At 44.6% G+C, this 18921-nt stretch overlaps 1 protein-coding gene across 1 annotated transcript in view; it reads left to right on the top strand.

Annotated features, from left to right (window-relative positions):
* Positions 1-3924: 3924 nt before the first annotated feature.
* Positions 3925-18921, top strand: part of PYGB (glycogen phosphorylase B) — a 59183-nt gene continuing 44186 nt past the window's right edge. Inside the window, exons 1-2 of the mRNA XM_037493648.2 lie at positions 3925-4264; positions 17035-17136. Coding sequence (XP_037349545.1) covers positions 4022-4264; positions 17035-17136 — 345 coding nt within the window. The 5' untranslated portion in view covers positions 3925-4021. The remainder of the gene's footprint in view (positions 4265-17034; positions 17137-18921) is intronic.

Below are 18921 nucleotides of genomic sequence, written 5' to 3'. Positions count from 1 at the left end.
TGCAGAGGCTGAGATGATATCGGCAAGGCAAGACTGAAACCGTGATCCAAGAGGGTCTGAGCACCAGAGGGGTTCTCCTGAGAGAGACTTGGGGCCATCCCACAAGCATATAAGGAAGAACCAGGTGACCCCACCTGTGGGAAGGAGGAGCAGGTGCTGAGGCAGAGAGGAGGGGAGGTGCCAGCAGGAACATGGTCCACCAGGCCAGCACCTGGGCATGGTGAGAAACATTGTTATCCAGGGGGAAGCTGACTTAAGGAATTTGTCCTGGAACAAGTCTCAGCACATACCAGTGAATAAATAGAAAGTGAAAAAAAAAATAAGAAGTGTTTAAGCTTGAATCTTAACTTTTTTTGTTGTTTTATTTTCATTGAGGTAATACAACACATTCACTTCTTCAGATGCATGTCACACACTTCTTCAGATGCATTCACTTCTTCAGATCATGCCCCCCACTAAAGTCCCAATAACTCTCCACCATAGTCCACGGCACCCTCCTCCACCCTGTGCCACCTAATCCCTCCCCCCTCTGGTAGCCTCAGTTCTGCTCTAAAGATCATTTCTTAGCTCCAATGATATAGAATAAGTTCACTATTGTAGTAACTGAATCTGGAAAAATATCCATCACTTCTTAATAAATGAACTTTAGAAAATGATCTCCCAAAAAGAAAAGAAAGAGATTATAGAGAATTAGCCTGTAACCTGTCAACTTGACTCTCTCAGACCTTCTTCCTACAGGTGAACAGGTGCACCTGACCCCTCAGCCTGAGACATCAGAACAGGCCTTTATCTTGAAGAGGCAGAGCTGAGCTCACTTTCTTATCCTTCCATTTTGTTGTTAAAATTGAAGATAAGAGAGTCCTCACCACAGCTGACCTGACACCTCCACCTGACTCCCCACCTCCAGTCTGAATCTACCTGTTGGTTGTATAGGGGAGTAAAATAAAAGCTTTTCTCTACTCATCTTAAGTACCCAATCTGAGGCCCTATAAAGTAGACTGGCCAAAGACAGATTAACAAGAGAAAGCAAACATGAGTTTGTCAGCATGTGCATCACACATGTATGCAGGAGTACCCAGATATAAGTGACTCGAAGGGATGGTTAGACATGGACTTTTAGATTATTTTAGGCCAAAACAGAGGTCTGGGGCTTCTAGAGAGGGGAAGCAAGTTATGGAAGGTGACCAGAAGTATGGTAAACCAAGGGAGTTTAGTTAGGTTTTACAGGCAGACTTAAGTTGGAAGAAGGAATGGAACTATCCATTATAAACATAAATTTCCTTTATAAAAGGAAAATGTGTGTCCTGTTTTTAGAGTTTTCCTGCTCCTGCTGTTTGTCAATAGCCTTTAGTTCAAAATAATCCATATGCCAAAGTATATGCAATGAAACAAGGACAGTTTGTCCTATAAATGGTGCTGGGAAAACTAGACCACCACAAGCAAAAGAATGAAACTAGACCACTACCTCACACCTTGCACAAAAACCTACTCAAAATGGATAAAAGAATTGAACATAAGACCTGAAACCATAAAATATATAGAAGAAAATAGAGGTATAGCACTACATGGCATACATCTCAGTAACATCTTTAAAGTCTCATCCCCCAAAGTAAAGAAAGTAAAGGAAAAGATACACAGCTGGGAATACATCAAACTAAAAAGCTTCTGTACAGCAAAAGAGACATTAATAAAAATAAAGAGACACCCTACTGATTGGGGAAAAAGTTTTGCACTCCATACACTGATAAGGGATTGATCACAAAGATACACAAAGAACTCACACGACTCAACCAAAGCAAAGTAAACAATCCAGTATAAAATGGGCAGAAGAGTTTAAAACACACTTTTCCAAAGAAGAAATGCAAATGGCCAACAGGCATATGAAAAAATGTTCAACATCACTCTTAATCAGGGAAATGCAAATCAAAACCACAATGAGATACCACCTTACACCAGTGAGAATGGCACATATTAAAATGATTAGCAACGACAAATGTTGGTGGGAATGTGGTGAAAAAGGAACTCTCCTGTACTGCTAGTGGGAATGCAAACTGGTCCAGCCACTGTGGAAAACTGTGTGGAGTTTCCTCAGTCTACTAAAAATGGAGCTTCCAGATCACCCAGCAATTCCACTCCTAGGGGCCTACCCAAAGGACACAAAAACATTAATTCAAGATACCTGCACCACTATCTTTATTACACCACTATTTATAATAGGTAAGGTTTGGAAACAGCCCAAAAATACATGACTGGATCAAGAAGATGTGGTATATATATATACAATGGAATACTATTCAGCAATCAATAAAGGTAAACTAATGTCATTCGCAGCAACATGGATGAAACTAGAAGGGATTATGCTCAGTGAAATAAGAAGGAAAAAGAAAAATACAGGATGGTTTCACTTATAGGAGGAATATAGGGAAACCAAAATAAGGAATCAGGGGGGAAAATAACAATTTAAAAAAACAAAAATAAACAAGCAATTATAAATCAGAGACATTCTGCAGGGGATAGGGAGAGAGAGGGATCAAAACTGGGGAGAGAAGAGCACAAGGGACTATGGTGATGGTGCTCGGGTGAATTGGTTGTGGGAATTCCATGGGGGCTACACTTGAGAAAAGAAAGCAAACATTGTATAAAAATGAACAATGATGTAAAATATATAAATAAATTATTAAAAAAATAAACAAAATCAATTAATGGTTGCCAGAAGGAAAGGGATAGGGGATGGGTAAATTCTCCGGAATGGAGAAGTGGTCATCTCAGTCACTTTCTGCTAAATAATTCTTGGATAGTTAGAAATGCTTTGAAGAAAAGCAGGTTGAATGGCTATTGATTGAAGTTGCTATTTGACTTGACACCGAACTGAGTGAATGAATCTGGGAGGATAGCAAGTGCAAAGCCCCTGAGGTGGGTATCTGCTTGGACAGTTCACAGCAGAGAAAGTCCCACTGGTCCCATAGAGAGCAACTGAGGGTTATCAGGAAATGCCACCACCCAAATTGCCTCTTTGGCATATGGATTATCTTTTTTCAGGTTTTTTTTTCCTTTTTATTGAAATGACATTGAATTATATCATAAACTTCAGGCATAAATCACTGAGAATCATGTGTATATACTACATTAAGGTCACACCCTGACTCACCCCAACTAGGGAACATGTTCCTGATGGGATTGTGGGGCATCTTGAGAACAAAGGACAAGGAAGAGGTTGGGAGTGGGTGGGGACATCTGACTGAACCTCACAGGAAGCTCAGAGCACAGGCTCAGAGCAAAGCAGGCTGGGTGCAGGGGACGACCTCATGTCCTTGGAACCATAGCCTTAAGCAGGTGCGTGAGACTGTGTCCACACCCCCTGATCTCAAGCTCACATGTGAGGAGGAGTGGAGGAGGCTGTGGCAATGTCTCTGTCACAGTGACCCAACTTGGAGGGGACGAGGGGGTTGTCCTCCCTGACCCACTTTAAAGGGCAAAGGGTCTGAGGGCCCATGATTTAAAGAACAATGTTTCTCAGAAAGAAAGGGTGGTCCCTCAGAGAAGGGGTCCAGGTGACACTTGAGGGCAGAGCATGCCCAGGAGAGAGCTGTCTCATTGTGGCAATGAGAGCCACAGCTGGGATCCTCGAGTCCTCTTGTGCAGACTCGTCGAAAAAGGGGAGACCCCAGCTTTTGAAGGGCCGTGAGCAGATCTCATCAGCTTCTTTTATATAAAACCGGACGCCGCTGGCCAGGTCCTGGGATCACAGCCACCCCGGAGTCCCGCCCCGAAGGCCCCGCCCCTCCCGGAGCTCGGCCCCGCCCCTCCCGGAGCTCGGCCCCGCCCCTCCCGGAGCTCGGCCCCGCCCCTCCCGGAGCTCGGCCCCCTGTGTCCGGGAGGCTTGGCTCGGCCCTCCCGCCGCAGTGCGCAGGCGCGGCCCCTGCCCGCGGGCGTCTCCGCCGTCCCCGGCGCCAGAGCGGCCGTAGCATCCTCGGTGTCCGCGTCTCCTCGCACTCCGTCCTCTCCCTCCCCGGCCGGCGCGATGGCGAAGCCGCTCACGGACAGCGAGAAGCGGAAGCAGATTAGCGTGCGCGGGATCGCGGGGCTGGGCGACGTGGCCGAGGTGCGGAAGAGCTTCAACCGGCACCTGCACTTCACGCTGGTCAAGGACCGCAACGTGGCCACGCCCCGCGACTACTACTTCGCGCTGGCGCACACGGTGCGCGACCACCTGGTGGGCCGCTGGATCCGCACGCAGCAGCACTACTACGAGCGCGACCCCAAGGTGAGGCGGCCCGGGAGGCCGGGGGCCTGGCGCTCGCCCTGCACCACCCCGAAAAGGGGCGGCACTGGCGCCTGACCCTTCGGGTCCCGGGCCTCTGCGAGGTGACAGCGAAGCGATGCCCCTCTCTCCAGAGAGACGCGCGCGGGGCTGGTGCGCGCCGAAAGGATGTGGAGCAGAGGGAGCCGCCCCCGGCCCGCCCCTGCAGCCCCTGCAGCTCATTGGTGGTCCTTGCCCGGGCCTCCGGCCGGGGAGAATCGCCTCGGGTGGGGCCCCTGCCTTCCCCGCCGCCTCCCTGTCGCGTTTCCCCGGGGGCAGCCTGTTGCACGGTCCGAACCCGGTACTTCCCGTCCCGCCCCCTGGGCGCAGAGTGGATTCGGGCTGTCGCTCACGGTCCCTTGCAGTCTGGGTTGCGGGGTGGGGGGCTTGGCCTTGGCCTCTCTTCAGGACCGAGCCCGCAGGACCCTTCCCCCACGATCCAGGTCTTGCAGGGATCCCCTGTCCCCACATCATTGAGCCCTGGAATCCTAGCGGAATTTTCTGACCTGTAACTAGCTGTATGCTTCTGTGATAGCTGCAGAGTCAGTGCTTCCTCCTCCCTCCACTCCCGCGTCCCCCACCTTTTGTTTTTCTGCACCAGCAGTGTGGGAGAAAGGGGGGCTGGAATCAGGCCCAGGCAGTTTTATGTTTTGGAAGAGCTCAGTCTTCTGCAGGGAATTGTGGACCTTTTTTGGCCAGGCGGTGAACAGAAGAGAATCATTTAAGACGCTTGCGGAAGCAGGAGGGGTCAGAATGTCAGAGAAGGAGCCCACAAGAGATTCTTGGTTTTAACATTCTCACACCTTCCTTCCTTAAAAAATACGTTAAAAGTTCATGGGTGTTATTTAAGTAATTGTTACTTTTTATATTTTGCAAGAATGTGTGTTTATGGAAGAAAATACACAATAAACAAAAGCAAAGTAGCCATCTCATTTGCTCCAAATTGTAGATGTATGTCCTTTCAGTTCTTTTATTCTTAAATAGAGGTACACATTTTATAGTTTTTCTGTTTTACTCATCACAATTACTACTTTTTCAACAACTTTCTAGGTCAGTGTATGTGCTTCTCTGACATCATTGGTAGTTCTCAATTTGATAGTTAATCATAGGCTTGGCCATGATAGATCACAGCCCCTCTGCTACCAGACTTTTGCTTTTTGACCTTCTCTCTGTCTTTCTTTCTCTTAATCATGGAGAATTTTGTCCTTTCTACTATACTAATTTAGGGTGAAGACTGGCAAGGAAAGAATTCTTTTGCAGGCCTGCAGCCAGTTTGCAAACATTTGATTTGTATACCCCTGGGCACCTGGGCAAAAAATACTTTGATAGTATTTTGGAGTATTTTTATGGGCTTTAAAAATTGTTTAGTAGTTACGGCAGCCCTGTCTTGCTCCTGTATTTCAATAAATCTGCCTGTTCTTTTCTCAAAAAAAAAAAAAAAAAAAAAAAGAAAGAAAGTTAGTAATTGCTAAGAGTGGGTTTCTCTTTTTTTCTAAAGTAGAAATGGAAAGGACAAATTTGTTAGAATACCAACTGAGCCTCTTCACAGTTCTTCAGAAAGAAGTGGCACCAAATGGATAAAACAGGTTATTACAACAAGGGCTCAGTATGATTTTGCCAGGGAAACTGGCCAAAAGACAGTGGGCCCCTTAGAATTTCCTACTGATGGTAGAACTAACTGATTCAGTTTTTTGTTCCTGTAGCTGACAACAAGGGTATGACTTTCAAGGTCAAGGACATTTCCCTGGAGCAGGGCCAGGAGATACCTCAACACCTTAGAGCTCCCTTTAGAGTCCTCTTGTATAATTAGATCCTAAAGAGGCCAGTGATGGACTCAGAGGTTATGGAGATGACTTTTCATGAACAGAATTAATCCCCTTACAAAACAGGTTTGCCTAACCTCAGTAAGAGGTCTGAGTTTTGATTGTCTACTGTAGAGGCTACAGACAGATACCTTTCTCTGTTAAGGAAACCACCTGACCTGTAACCAGAGGGTTGTTTGTGTGCTAGTTTTAGATACAAAGGCCATTTAAAAATGGGAATTAGAATTGAAGTGCTTCAGCCTGGCTAATTCATTTTGAAAACAAGCCAGGCCTCCTCTTTGTCTACAAAAGTTGCATGTTTACTTATAATGGATCAGAAACAAACCCCACTTGGATCTGAGCCCCAGGAGAGATTGAATCCCAGTAAAATTCCTGCAGAGCTCCACCCCCAGCCTAGCAATGGCTCAAAACTGTGTATACTCCAGACTTGGGTAGCCTGATGATCTGTAGTTAATAAATTAGAGTGCACTTGTTTCTTATTTTTGTCTTTTAAACAATTACACAAGTCCTTATGATTATTGATGGAAAAACTAGAACATGTAGATAAGCCAGAAGAAAAAATTTAACTGTGGTCTCACCTCCCAGTAATACGGTAAACACTATCCACATTGGTGGCTTACATCCTTTTTTCCCTATACTGAGAGAAACATTTGTTTTTATTACAGTGTAGTACAGAGCTACCTGTGGTTTCATGACTTGGGTTGTAGCAGAAACAATTCTATTCTGCTCGGAGGAAGATTTTTTTAAAAAGATTTATTTATTTATACAAGAATCAGGGTACAGGCCAGATGTGCGGGAGGGTGAGAAGATTCACCAGAGACAGAGTGGGGAACAGAACAGGAAGACTGACTAAATATACTGCTAAGAGAAGCAGCGGACGAGTCAGGAGAGGTCTGCTGCACCATGTGGGTATCTCCCTGGCTGGGGATTGAATTCATGCTGCAGTGGCTGCGGATAGCTTCGTAGGTTGAGACTTAACCCCTTGCACCTCCAGGGAGGCCCAGAGGAAGATTTTTCAAGCAAACTGCCTCGCAAATCAGCAAGTCAAAAAAAAAAAAAAAATTGACTAAAATTAAGAGTGGTTAGTTCTGAAGGCAGTTGAAGGATCCCCTGAAGTGATAGCAAGGTTGGAATCTGGGATGAAATGTCTCTGGACTCCAAAGTCAGGAAGGGAAAAGAACTTGGATAATGAGGGATGGCTTGGAGGAGTCCAGGCTCCCGTGGGGCTTTACCATTCAGCCAAGGTGACTCTGGCTTGGATGGATTTCTTAGCCTTTCTTGGCCTCAGTTTTTTAATCTTTAAAATGAGGTGGTTGCATTAGGTAATCCATTTCTCAGAGCCCTCAGCATTCTTAAAGTTATGGCTTTGTGTTTCCTATAAAATGTTTCCATTTTAAATTGACATCCACCTCATCCAAAAAGAATTTTAGATATGACACAAAAGACTCAAATTAATAGAAGACTCAGAGAAAGCTGGGGAGAGACAGTAAGAGTAGAAAAGCAGGTGAATTCAGCTACAAGGTCAGGACATAGAATGCAGATGTAAATTGTGGTCAACCAAAGCAAATGGCAGACCATGCCAGATTATGGGAGTCATGGAATATCTTTTGTAGCTTCTAGAATGGGCAGGTGCTAGATTTCTTCCAGGGGTCTTAAAATAGATACTGTGCAGTGGGGACACTGAACTACCGCACCCTGCAGTGGATGGAGTAATCAGTTTGCTGTGGCTCCTGCTCATATGCTCATGGTATAAACCACAATGGTAGATTAAGGAAAAGCAGCTCTACCATGGGGCCCAATTGCTGTTAAGTACTTCTAGTAAGGTAATCATAATGAATGCAGTTAATCTTACAGAATTTAGGAACTTGCTCTTGCACAGTATTCGAAGCCTTGGCTGCCCACAACTCCTGCTTCTGATGTTTTTGTTTGTTTGTTTGTTTTAAAGATTTATTTATATACACGAACTGGGGTACAGGCCAGAGGCACAGGAGAGTGAGAGAATTCACCAGAGACAGAGCAGGGAGCAGAACAGGCAAACAGACCAAAGGCACTGCTGAGGGGAGCAGCGGGCCAGGCAGGAGAGGTCTGCCGCGCCATGTGTGTTCCTCCCTGGCTGGCCGGGAAACGAACCTGCATTGCAGAGGCAGTGAACAGCTTCACAGGGCGGTGCTCAACCCGCTGCGCCACCAGGGAAACCCCCAAATATTTTGTTTTAATTAGCCATTGGTGGGACCCGCCACGGGATCTTTGTGACACACTGAGTTGTTCTGATGCCATTAATCTATGTGAAGTTGACCTTGTTTCCCAGGGGCAGGCTTTCCTGACAGCAGATAGCTCAAAGCTGTTTTCTCTGGCTAGAGGCTAAGGATGGTTTTTGTTGCTGATTATCCTGGCAGCTAGCCAAGTGGAAGGTGAAGTTAAGTCATTTTATGAGATTGAGAAGCCCTTCAGCATAGGTGCCATGACTTTTTTAGTGGATAGTCTGATCTCTCCTCCGACTGGCTGTTTTGGTTCATTTTCTGTGTTGTTTTGGCTGGGCCAAGGTGCCCAGATCAGTCCAGGTCAAATATTATTCTGGATGTTTCTGTGAGGGTGTTTCTAGAATGAGATGAACATTTGAATCAGTTATGCAGGAAACAAAAAGTGGGGTTTTGAGTGAAGCAGACATCCCTCCATAATTTGGGTGGGCCTAATCGATTGAAGGGGTTAATACAAAGAATTAGGCCCTCAACCCTCCCCAGCAGGAAGGGATCCTGCCAGCACACTGCCTTTGGACTCCAGATACAACTCCGAGTTCCTTCAGTCTCTGGCCTCAGATTTCGGTCCTGGACCTTCACAATCAAATGAGCCAATTCCTTAAAATAGAGCTCTATAGTTATGCTATCGATATTGTTTCTCTGGAGGACCCAAACAAATACTGTGGATGACTGCAAAGACCCATTTATCTTATGAAGTATTGTAACTAACCTCACTTCTGCCCTTTGAAAATAATTTTTGAAACTTTATTTTACATGATTTCAAATTTTAGAGTTATAAGACTAATACAAAGTATTTCCTTCTTCACCCAGACTCCCCAAACATAAAACATCTTGACACGTTTGTTATGTCCTTTTCTCTTGATACATAAATATATTTTTTCTCTGACCCATTGGAGGTAAGTTGCACATTTGATTCTCCTTTACTTCTGAAAATCTGGTTGTGGGCTTCTAAAGAATCAGGGAGACTCTTCTGTAGCTTCAGCCACGTGGTTAAACCTGGAGGTTTGCTTTGACACGGTGCTGTCATCTCTGGATCTCACTCTGCTGCTCCTCTTATCCCATTTAGAAGAATTACAAATAAGAAAATTGAGAGAATGTACTATGTCTTTTTAGATTACACTTTTTTTTTTTTCATTAAACAGAACAAGGCTTTAAGCCATTTAGAAACTCACACATTCTAAGGCATGAAGCAAATAAACAGCAGGGTTCCTAGGTTGCAGCAAAGTCCTTCACTTGACTACAGAAATTTAAAAAGGTAATTGGAAAATAGAAAAGTTTGCTCTATTATGTCTTTGACAGGATCTTTTGGAATAGGAATTATATGTTATTTTGGTTTAAATGAATCTTTTTCTCAGCCTTAAAACTTGTTTAAAAATGAAAGGTGGGGCCTTCCCTGGTGGCACAGCGGTTGAGCGCTGGGCTGCGAAGCTGCCTGCAGCCTCTGCAGTGCCAGTTTAATCCCCGGATCCCTGGCTGCCAGCGAGGGTCCCACATGGTATGCAGACCTCTCCTGCCACGCCCGCTGCTCCCCTCAGCAGTGTATTTCGTCAAGTCTGCCTGTTCTGTTCCCCGCTCTTGCTCTGGTGAATTCTTTCACCCTCCCACGCTTCTGACTGTACCCAGTACTTGTATAAATAAATAAATAAATCTTTAAAAAAAATGAAAGGTGAAAGTGGCTCTGTTTATAATGCTGACTAGTATGACACTGGCTATAAATACAGTTTGACATAGTCCAGATCACTGCATATAACTTGCTTAAACTTGGGCTTATCTCTCAGTGATGAGGCAATTTCCACGGTTGTTTGCTCTGGGATGGGAGTGAATGAATATTTTATAGAGCTGAATAGAAGGAAAAGAGAAAGGCAAAGGGTTGTAAAAATGTGATGAATGTAGAATAAATTTGTTTCCTGCATAACTGAGTGATCTCTAAGATCCCTGTGAGTTCTCATATTCTATAATTTTACTATTTTTTTTTCAAAGTTGACTTGGAGCTAACATGACCAATGTTCTAAACCAAGGTACTAGTATCTGAAGTGAAATAGGAAATCTGTGATCCACACTGAGACAAAATCTGTCACCAATGGAAAGCCATGTTTTCCTGGCACTTAATTTTAAAAGAAAGAACTTGAGTATGACTTCCTAGGTTGGGAACTTAAGAAACATGGGAGATAATGCTCGGCATCCTTGTATAAACAACACGTTGTGGTCTTAGAAAGCTGTTCCTGATCTCTCTCTTGCTGGGCTGCTATGAGGGCTATGGTTGACACATGGGAGGTGGCCCCACTGCTTTGTGGAGGCTGGGGAGCCTACCGGATCTAGCAGGCGGAATGCTTTATTCACCAACCTCTTTATTGAGCCAGAGTCCCCTGTGTCACATCAAGGCAGACTATGTCCTACCCAACAGGGAGCCAGCTGTGAGTCATGGGCACCACGGTCTGCTTCGCCACTGACATGTGGCTGCCAGTGTGTTAAGATGTGGGGTGCTGACAGAATGTAATAGACAAGAGGAGCATTGCTGTGTTTCCCTGGGTATAGGATGACAAGTCTCTGGCCACATCTGCCTGGAGAATCAGTTTTTTTTTCCCTTGGAGAAAGTGATTGCCCACATCTGTTTTATTGCCCTGTGTACTGGAAAGTTACTTTTCTTTTCTTGCAGGGCATTCAGACCCTTCTGTTAAACAGTCTCAATTAAAAACACTTTTAAGAGAAGGAAAAGAAATTGGAGGTCTCTGAAAGTTCAGTTTTATTTATCTTGGCTATGTAAAGGGCAAAAACAAACCCTCTACCTTTTGATAATAAACTCAGACTCTATAGGTAGAGTTATTAATACCTAAGATAAATATTTAGAAGACTAATATGTGTAATATTTGTGTCGATCATATTTTCATCTCTTTGTGCAAAAGAGCTTCATTTATGCTTTTCTATGATGTTACCCATTAGTGTAGGCTTTGCATGTAATAACTAAATTTAATTTAAAAAGTAAAGGCTTGGGCCTCCCTGGTGGTGCAGGCAGTTGAGTGCTGCGCTGTGAAGCTGTCCTCAGCCTCTACAGCGCCAGTTTGATCCCCTGCCACTGGCAAGGGTCCCACATGGTGCTGCAGACTTCTCCTGTTGTGCCTGCTGCTCCCCTCAGCAGTGTATTTCGTCAGTCTGCCTGTTCTGTTCCCCGTTCTTTCTCTGGTGAATCCTCTCACCCTCCCCCGCATCTGGCCTGTACCCCAGTTCTTGTCTAAATAAATAAATAAATAAATCTTTAAAAATAAATAAATAAATAATAAAGGCTTCCTCTAGGCCACTTAACACTTGTTACAGTTGCAATGCAAGAAAGGATCCTACAAGAAAGATTAACAGCTCAGTTCAATACCCCAGGCACTAGGCTGGTATAGAGAGGTCGAGGGGTTCCTGTGGTCAAGCTGAAGAAGGTGTGAGTCTCGTTCTCCCACCAGAGCACCCTCAACAGGGATGGCAGGCAGGAAGCCCATGGGACTAGAGGGGTGGAGAGAACAGGTAAGGTGTGGGATGGCCTTTGGCTGCCACAGCAGAGTTTGGGGCCACTAAGGAACTGGGCCTTTGCAGGTGAGAGCCCAGACTTCTACTCAGACAAAGCCAATGCCTTTAGGTATCTTTTTATCTTTATCTTTTTACTGCCGCCCTGCTAATTAGGTTCTACACTCTCCCTGAAAATCTGACTTGTTGAGTGGCTGCCATTGCCTGAGTCCAAGCCTAGCACCTTGTTGGTCCCCCAAATGGATGTGGTGCCACAGATAGGGGAGGGGCTCTGGGGACTTCATGTGCAGGGTTCAGGCATCTGTGCGTCTCCTTGATTGGTTGCTCCAGCCAGCGCCCTCTGTCTGGTAGTTTTCACTGTGAACCATCTTAAGAAAACTAGAGAAATTGGGGAAAACAAAACCATTTGAAGAAACTTTAAAAGTTCTTCAGTCACGCACTTAAGAAGAGACAAGCCACAAATCTAAGCCCAGTGCCCATCAGAGCCAGGTCTGCAGTGGTGCCTGGCTTGGAGCTGGCCCACCTCATTTTTTCTGAGACCCCAAATACCCTTCTTGCTCCTACCCACCCCCCACCCCCCGACAGAAGGTTGCCCAGCATTATTGCAGAATAAAATAAACTGCTGAACCCTTGACATCTGTGTTCAACTTGTAAGGATGGGTCGAAGGTTATGCCATAGTGTTCATCCCTTAAAAAAAGCATCATTTTTTTTTTCATAGTGCTAGTTAAAGGTTAAGGAAGATCCGACTATAACAATTTAAAAAGTGCATACTTCTAGTTAAAGGCAGAATTAAACCATCTCAATCACATTCGTGACTTGCCAACGTTTTATAAAACCTTTAGGAAGAACCCCCAAAGTAAGTATGTGGGGAGACATGATCACTGATGTGTTGGACAATTGTGCTGGAATGTGATAATGGGGCTCCTGGTGAGTGTGCTGTCACACTGGCCACCAGGCCCAAATGGAGGGTGGGGTGGTGCAGCGCCACGGAAACCCCGTATGATGATAAGTCTGTTCAAGTGTAGTGTAAATAATGTCCAAAATGATGACAAGTCAGGAGGGCGCAATGGAGCGTGAGTGGCAGTGACAGCAGTGGCACTTGGCGAGGCTGTGCAGGTGCAGTCATTATACTGCTGTGTGATATAAAGGACACTGGAATCTGATAACAGTTTAGAAGCCATACATGCAGATGATCAGAAATGTTTAAAAAGGTTGTCAAAGATTAAGTCCGTATGCTTTTTTTTTTCATGCATGTTCTTTTAATTTTGTAGATTTAAATATGTATAGAAATTTTGTACTTTTCAACCTCTTTATTCAGGGACACCACACAGATACTGTTTGTCTTCCACATGGATGTTTTTCTCTCCACTTCTTTTCAAGTTTGCCCCTAATTTGTTCACTTTCTAACAGGGTTTTTGTTTTCAGTTTTGCTCCTGTTTCACACTCAGTAGTGCCTTCATCTCTGTTCATTTTATCTCTTATTTGTTTGACTTCATGCTCGATTGGGACTGCTTGTTACCTTATCAGTGCTGCTGGGCTTCCTGGATGGTCTTATTGATTAATTCACCCCTGTGTGAATGCTGACTGTACTTTGCCCTCTGTGTTTCCTCTTCTGTTTTCCTGGCTTTTTTTTTTTTTTTTTTTCCAGAATGTAGACCTCTCCATATCTCAGAGTAGAGGGAATACTCCCTGAACCAGCTGTTTGCAGCTGGATATGGGCAAGGGCTAGTGTGTGCAGCCTGGAGGGAGCAACGCCTCCCTGGTTCCCAGGAGCTGTGCATATGTTCCTGTGAGTGTGAGCACATGAGAATGTTCTGTAGTGTGTACATGAATGTGTGAAGTGCTTTATCCTTTCCTTGGCTTCAGAAGGCAGAGAAAAGCCGAGAATAGCTACCTGTGTCCCCACCTGCACTTGGTATTGATATGGCACAAGGGCCAGTTTTCTTCTGCTTCCTGCAACTGGTCACTTCTGTTTTCTTATAATCAGTGTGTTTTAAGAAGTGGGCAGAGGCATTTTCTACCATCTTTTACAACTGGGGGTATATTATCTTTTATAGACCATTTATTTTACTGGTTATCAGTTATATGACTTGCAAATAGTTCTCCTATATAGTGGGTTGTCTTTTTTTGTTGTTGCTTTCTTAATGGTATCAACATTTTAAATTCTGATGAACTCCAATTTGTTGTTGTTGTTGTTTTTTTAAAGATTTATTTATTTGTTTATACAAGCACTGGGTACAGTCTGAAGTGCAGGAGGGTGAGAGAATTCACCAGAGCCAGAGCGGGGAACAGAACAAGCAGACTGACGAAATACACTGCTGAGGGGAGCAGCAGGTGAGAGAGCGAGAGGTCTGCTGTGCCATGTGGGACCCTCGCCAGCAGCCTCGCTCAACTGCTACGCCACCATGGGAGGCCCTCCAATTTGTTATTTGTTGCTTTTCTCTAGAGGTCATGTTCAAAGAAACCATTTCTTAATCCTGTAGAGATTTCTTCTATGTTCTCTTCTAAGAGATTTATGTTTTGGTTCTTGTACTTGGGTCTTTGATTCATTTTGAGTTAATTTCTATATATGTTTTGAAGTAGTACATGTGGCTATTCAGTTATCCTAGCACTAGTTGTTGAAAGATTTTTCCCTGCTGAATTTTTTTGGCATCCTTGTTGAAAATCAATTGACTATAAATTTGAAGGTTTATTTCTCACTCTGTTTTATTCTATTGCTCTGTGTGTCCATCCTTATGTCAGTACCACATAGTTTTGATGACTATAGTCTTGTAGTTAGGCTTGAATGTAGTGTGAGCCTTCCAATTTTGTTCTTTTTTCAGGATTAATTTGACCATTCCAAGATCCTTGCATTTGCTTCTGAATATTAGACTCACTGATAGCCAGCAAGGAAGCCAACTAGACTTTTGATGGAGGTTATATTGAATCTATGATCTATAGATCTATGCTGGGAATATTGCCATCTTAGCAATGTTATGCCTTCCAATCTGCTCATGTAAGATGTCATGGACCCCACTTTCTCAAGTCCCTGCCTGTGTATTTTGCAACTGGGAGTCCCTTGTACCAAGCTCACCCTGCTTTTTGGTTATGAGAAGAATGGTTTTAAGACTTCTGCAGTAAAATGGGAAGCAACTGTGAGAATGCTGCTGTAAAAATCCAGAGAGTGGCCACTGTTTCTCAAAATGTTTCTGGTTAACAACTGGTCAGAATTCTAAAGGCAGTGTAAAAAAAAGTACATCCGTGCAGGAAATGGACCCAGGCTCACAGCATAGTGGGCAAGGACCATGTTTGCCTACGAGCAGGGCCCTGCATGGGCGCCCAGCTGCCCACCTTGAGCCAAGGAGAATGAGTCCAGGCCTTTTCCTTGCTGCATTCTGCAACCCATAGTGGAGTAGACTTTTAAAATTGTATCTTGGAGGTTTTAACCCACAGGAAAGATACAGCCACAGTGGGGTCAGCACCCTCCTCTGAGTCTGGTCATGCGCCTCACCACCTGCGTGTTTGCACACATACCACAGACATGCCCTTTTTAAGGCCTGGTTTTGCTTTTAACTTTGTATTTAGAAGCAGTATTAGATTTACACAAGGTTGCAAAGATAGTGGAGCATGCCTGTGTGTCCTTTGATCTGCTTTCCTGGTGAAGAGCCCTCAGTTTGGGTCACTCTGATGTTTTCTCATGATGAGTCTGGGGTTATGAATTTGGGGAAGAATATAACTGAGGTGAAGCCCCCCACTCACCACACCTGGGGATGCTAACTAACTTCCAACGAACTTGTGTTGTTCTCCATTAGAAGTGAAGTTACAATTTCCCTTTCAAGACCCTGTTTATTACATGTGTGGGGAATTGAGCTCCACCTCCTGGAGTGAAGGATATCAGTCAAGGATATCGGTGGTAGGCACCTGTTAAGACCACCCAGGTCATGAGTAATTGTTTTGGGGAAGGTACTGGGCACTGCAGATGTCTTGAGTCCTCACAGCTGTGCCCTCTGATCTGCCTTCAGTGGTGGTTACTACTATGATGTTCTCAGGGAGATTCTCCATTCCTCTCCTAACTTCTACATTTATCAATTGGGATTCTTTTATAAAGACTTTTTTTCAGGCCTCCCCAGTGGCACAGCAGTTGAGCGCTGGGTTGCAAAGCTACCCACAGCCTCTGCAGCACCAGTTCCATCCCGGGCTGCTCCCCGGCCACCGGAGGAGGGTCCCACATGGCGCGCAGACCTCTCCTGCTGCCCGCTGCTGCCCTCAGCAGTGTACTTCAGTCCTTCTGCCTGCTCTGCTCCCCGCTCTGGCTCTGGTGAATTCTCTCATCCTCCCATGCTTCTGACTGTACCCAGTGCTTGTATAAATAAATTAATTAATTAAATAAATCTTAAAAAAAAAAAAGACTCCCCCCCCCCATTTATTTTCCCCAGGTCTTAATTTTGACAGCAGGAAGCAGCAGTGAGCCAGCCATCAGCACCTTCCTGGTCCTGCTGCTACCTCCAGTCGCCTGACAAATAGAGGGTTGTGAGGAGTACATGGTACTTAGAGCTTGGAGGTATTTATACTTGCTCAGCACCCAGTGAGTGCTGGTGGGCCTCCTCTTCATTTACACAGAACTACCACAAATCTCAATCCCCAAAGGCCCCAAACTGGCAAAATCTGATTTCTGCTTGATGGAAAGGAAATGTGTGTCCCGTCCAGTTGGGTTGACTGTGATGAGGGTGTCAGAAGCTGTTAACACTTGGAAATACTACCCCCAGTAGGGCTGTTTTGCCCTGGTTTAGGGATGTGAACAGGTCACCTGTTCAAGGGCACACGGCTGGAAGAAGCTGAGCCAAGCTTCAGTTGGACTCTGGTTTTAGAAGCCTATTACCCATTGCTGCCTTGGCCTCACCATCAGAGAAGCTTGTTTTATATCTCCTTCAGGACTCAGTACCTCAGTGAACAGGAGCTCTCCTTTAGAAAGTCCCCTGGTTGGGCTGCCCTTTGAAAATTGAGATTGGCCAAATCGTGGTGAAAGGGTTGAGTCCATTTGGGGAGTAGGGGGTTAATAAAAATAAAATCTCAGGTAGGTGCTCTTATGAATCCACTCATCTCTGTAACCTGCTTTGTGTGTGGCATGGGATGAGAAATCTCTGATGCTTTCTTTTGCTTCCCCAGCGCATCTATTATCTGTCCCTGGAATTCTACATGGGTCGTACGCTGCAGAATACGATGGTGAATCTGGGACTTCAGAACGCTTGTGATGAAGCAATTTACCAGGTATGGGGCCTTGGGGCTGGGCTGAGGTGTGGCCTCTCTTGGCACACTGAGATTTTGATCCAAGTCGCGCAGAAGTGAGCACTGCTGGTAAGATTTGCAGCTATCAGGGTTACTGGGAAATGTCTTATGCTGATGCTGGAGGGCGGGGTGAGGGAAGTGGGTTAGTGTTCCTCTCTCTCAAGGAGGAAAGTTCGAATTGGGTAGGAAGCAAGTAGTTCAAGGACTGGGTTACATTGTAATGCTAAGGTTTAAAGACTTCTGGAAACCATTGCACTCCTCATCCCAACCCCACAGCTGCAGCTTTAACACATGGCAGAAGTGGCTGGTATCATCCCTTTCTCCTTGCTTTTTTGAATTGGTCTCCTTACTCCACTCCTAAAATAATCTTTTGTGTTTATACTACCTATTAGTTATAAATTGCCCCTTTTCCCCCAATCAGACCGAAAGCACCTTACATAAGGATTCTTAAGAGTTCTCCTCTTGGAGGATAACTGTTCTCACAGTTCATTTATTTGCAGGTTCAAAGAAGGACTGGAGCTGCTGTGTGTTTTTTTCTCTTTGTCCCCCTCCCTGGAGTCTGTCTTCCTTCCACACCTGGATGCTCAGTGTGGAATTTCTGGTGTGAACTTGCAACTCTTAGCACCTTTTACTGCCTTAGCTTTTGTTTGGTTTTGCTTTGCTGTGGGGAAGTGCTCTGGGGGCCTTGTTGTGGGTAGCACTGTGTGATCTCAGCATAAGAGGGGGGCTTGGTAAAGAATAAGTATCAGAGCAAGTATTCTCAGTGGACACAACAAAAAAATTACAACAAAAATTTGACTAGCAAATAGGAATTTTATGCTCAAAATTATCTAAAACGTTTGGGGTTATCTAGCACATGGTTGTCATTTGAGTTCCCTTCACTGAACTTGAATGTTGGAGCATGTCTGCAGGAACCAGAAGATACATGATATTTTAGATCATCAGTGGGGCATTTCATTTTTCAAAACATTTCCTTTTATACAATTCTTACAGAGAATAAAGATTTTTTTTAAGATTTATTTATTTATGCTGGGGTACAGGCCGGAGATGCAGGGGGTGAGAGAACTCACCAAAGACAGAGTGAGGACCAAAACAGGCAGACTGACTGAAATGCACTACAGAGGAGAGCAACGGGCAAGTCAGGAGAGGTCTCCTGCGCCAAGTGTGTTCCTCCCTGGCCAACAGAGGCTGTTGATTGCTTTATAGTGTGGTGCTTAACCCCTTGCACCACCAGGGCGGCCCCAAGAATAAAGATTTTAGAGAATATTTATGCCATAAATATTTGGTATCTGTTTATAATTTTCATCACAATACAAAAAATGCGTTAATTACAGAAACTTATAAAATGTAGGTAAGCATATGTCCTATTAAACGTATTTTTCCCCTTAGAAGTAGCATTTCACTTCCTGTTTAATTAATCTTGTGTTTGAAAGGTGGCTGATGGTTCATCAACCACCTCAATCAACCGTGGTTGATTGAACCTTTAATTCCCTAGATACATATGCTGGACCCTTGGGGACTGGATGCTTCAAGTGGAAATCAAAGGATTATAGTGGCTTGGGTGGTCCCTCTCCCCTTCATAATATCAGGTTGAAAATAAGACAGGACACTTTCACAGCTGCATCAGACCATGGGTAGTAGGGGAGTGGTTATACTAAAAATTAGAACTTCAAAAGAATCACCTCTTTCCCAGTTGACCTATCAAGGACACATTTAAAGTTTTTCATTATAGAAAACCTTAAATATGTACAAAAATTGAGTGACTTT

This window comes from Talpa occidentalis, unplaced genomic scaffold, assembly GCF_014898055.3.
Source record: "Talpa occidentalis isolate TD23 unplaced genomic scaffold, MPIMG_talOcc4v2.1 talOcc4.10, whole genome shotgun sequence".
Taxonomy (NCBI): domain Eukaryota; kingdom Metazoa; phylum Chordata; class Mammalia; order Eulipotyphla; family Talpidae; genus Talpa; species Talpa occidentalis.
This window is presented reverse-complemented; position numbering and strand designations above follow the sequence as displayed.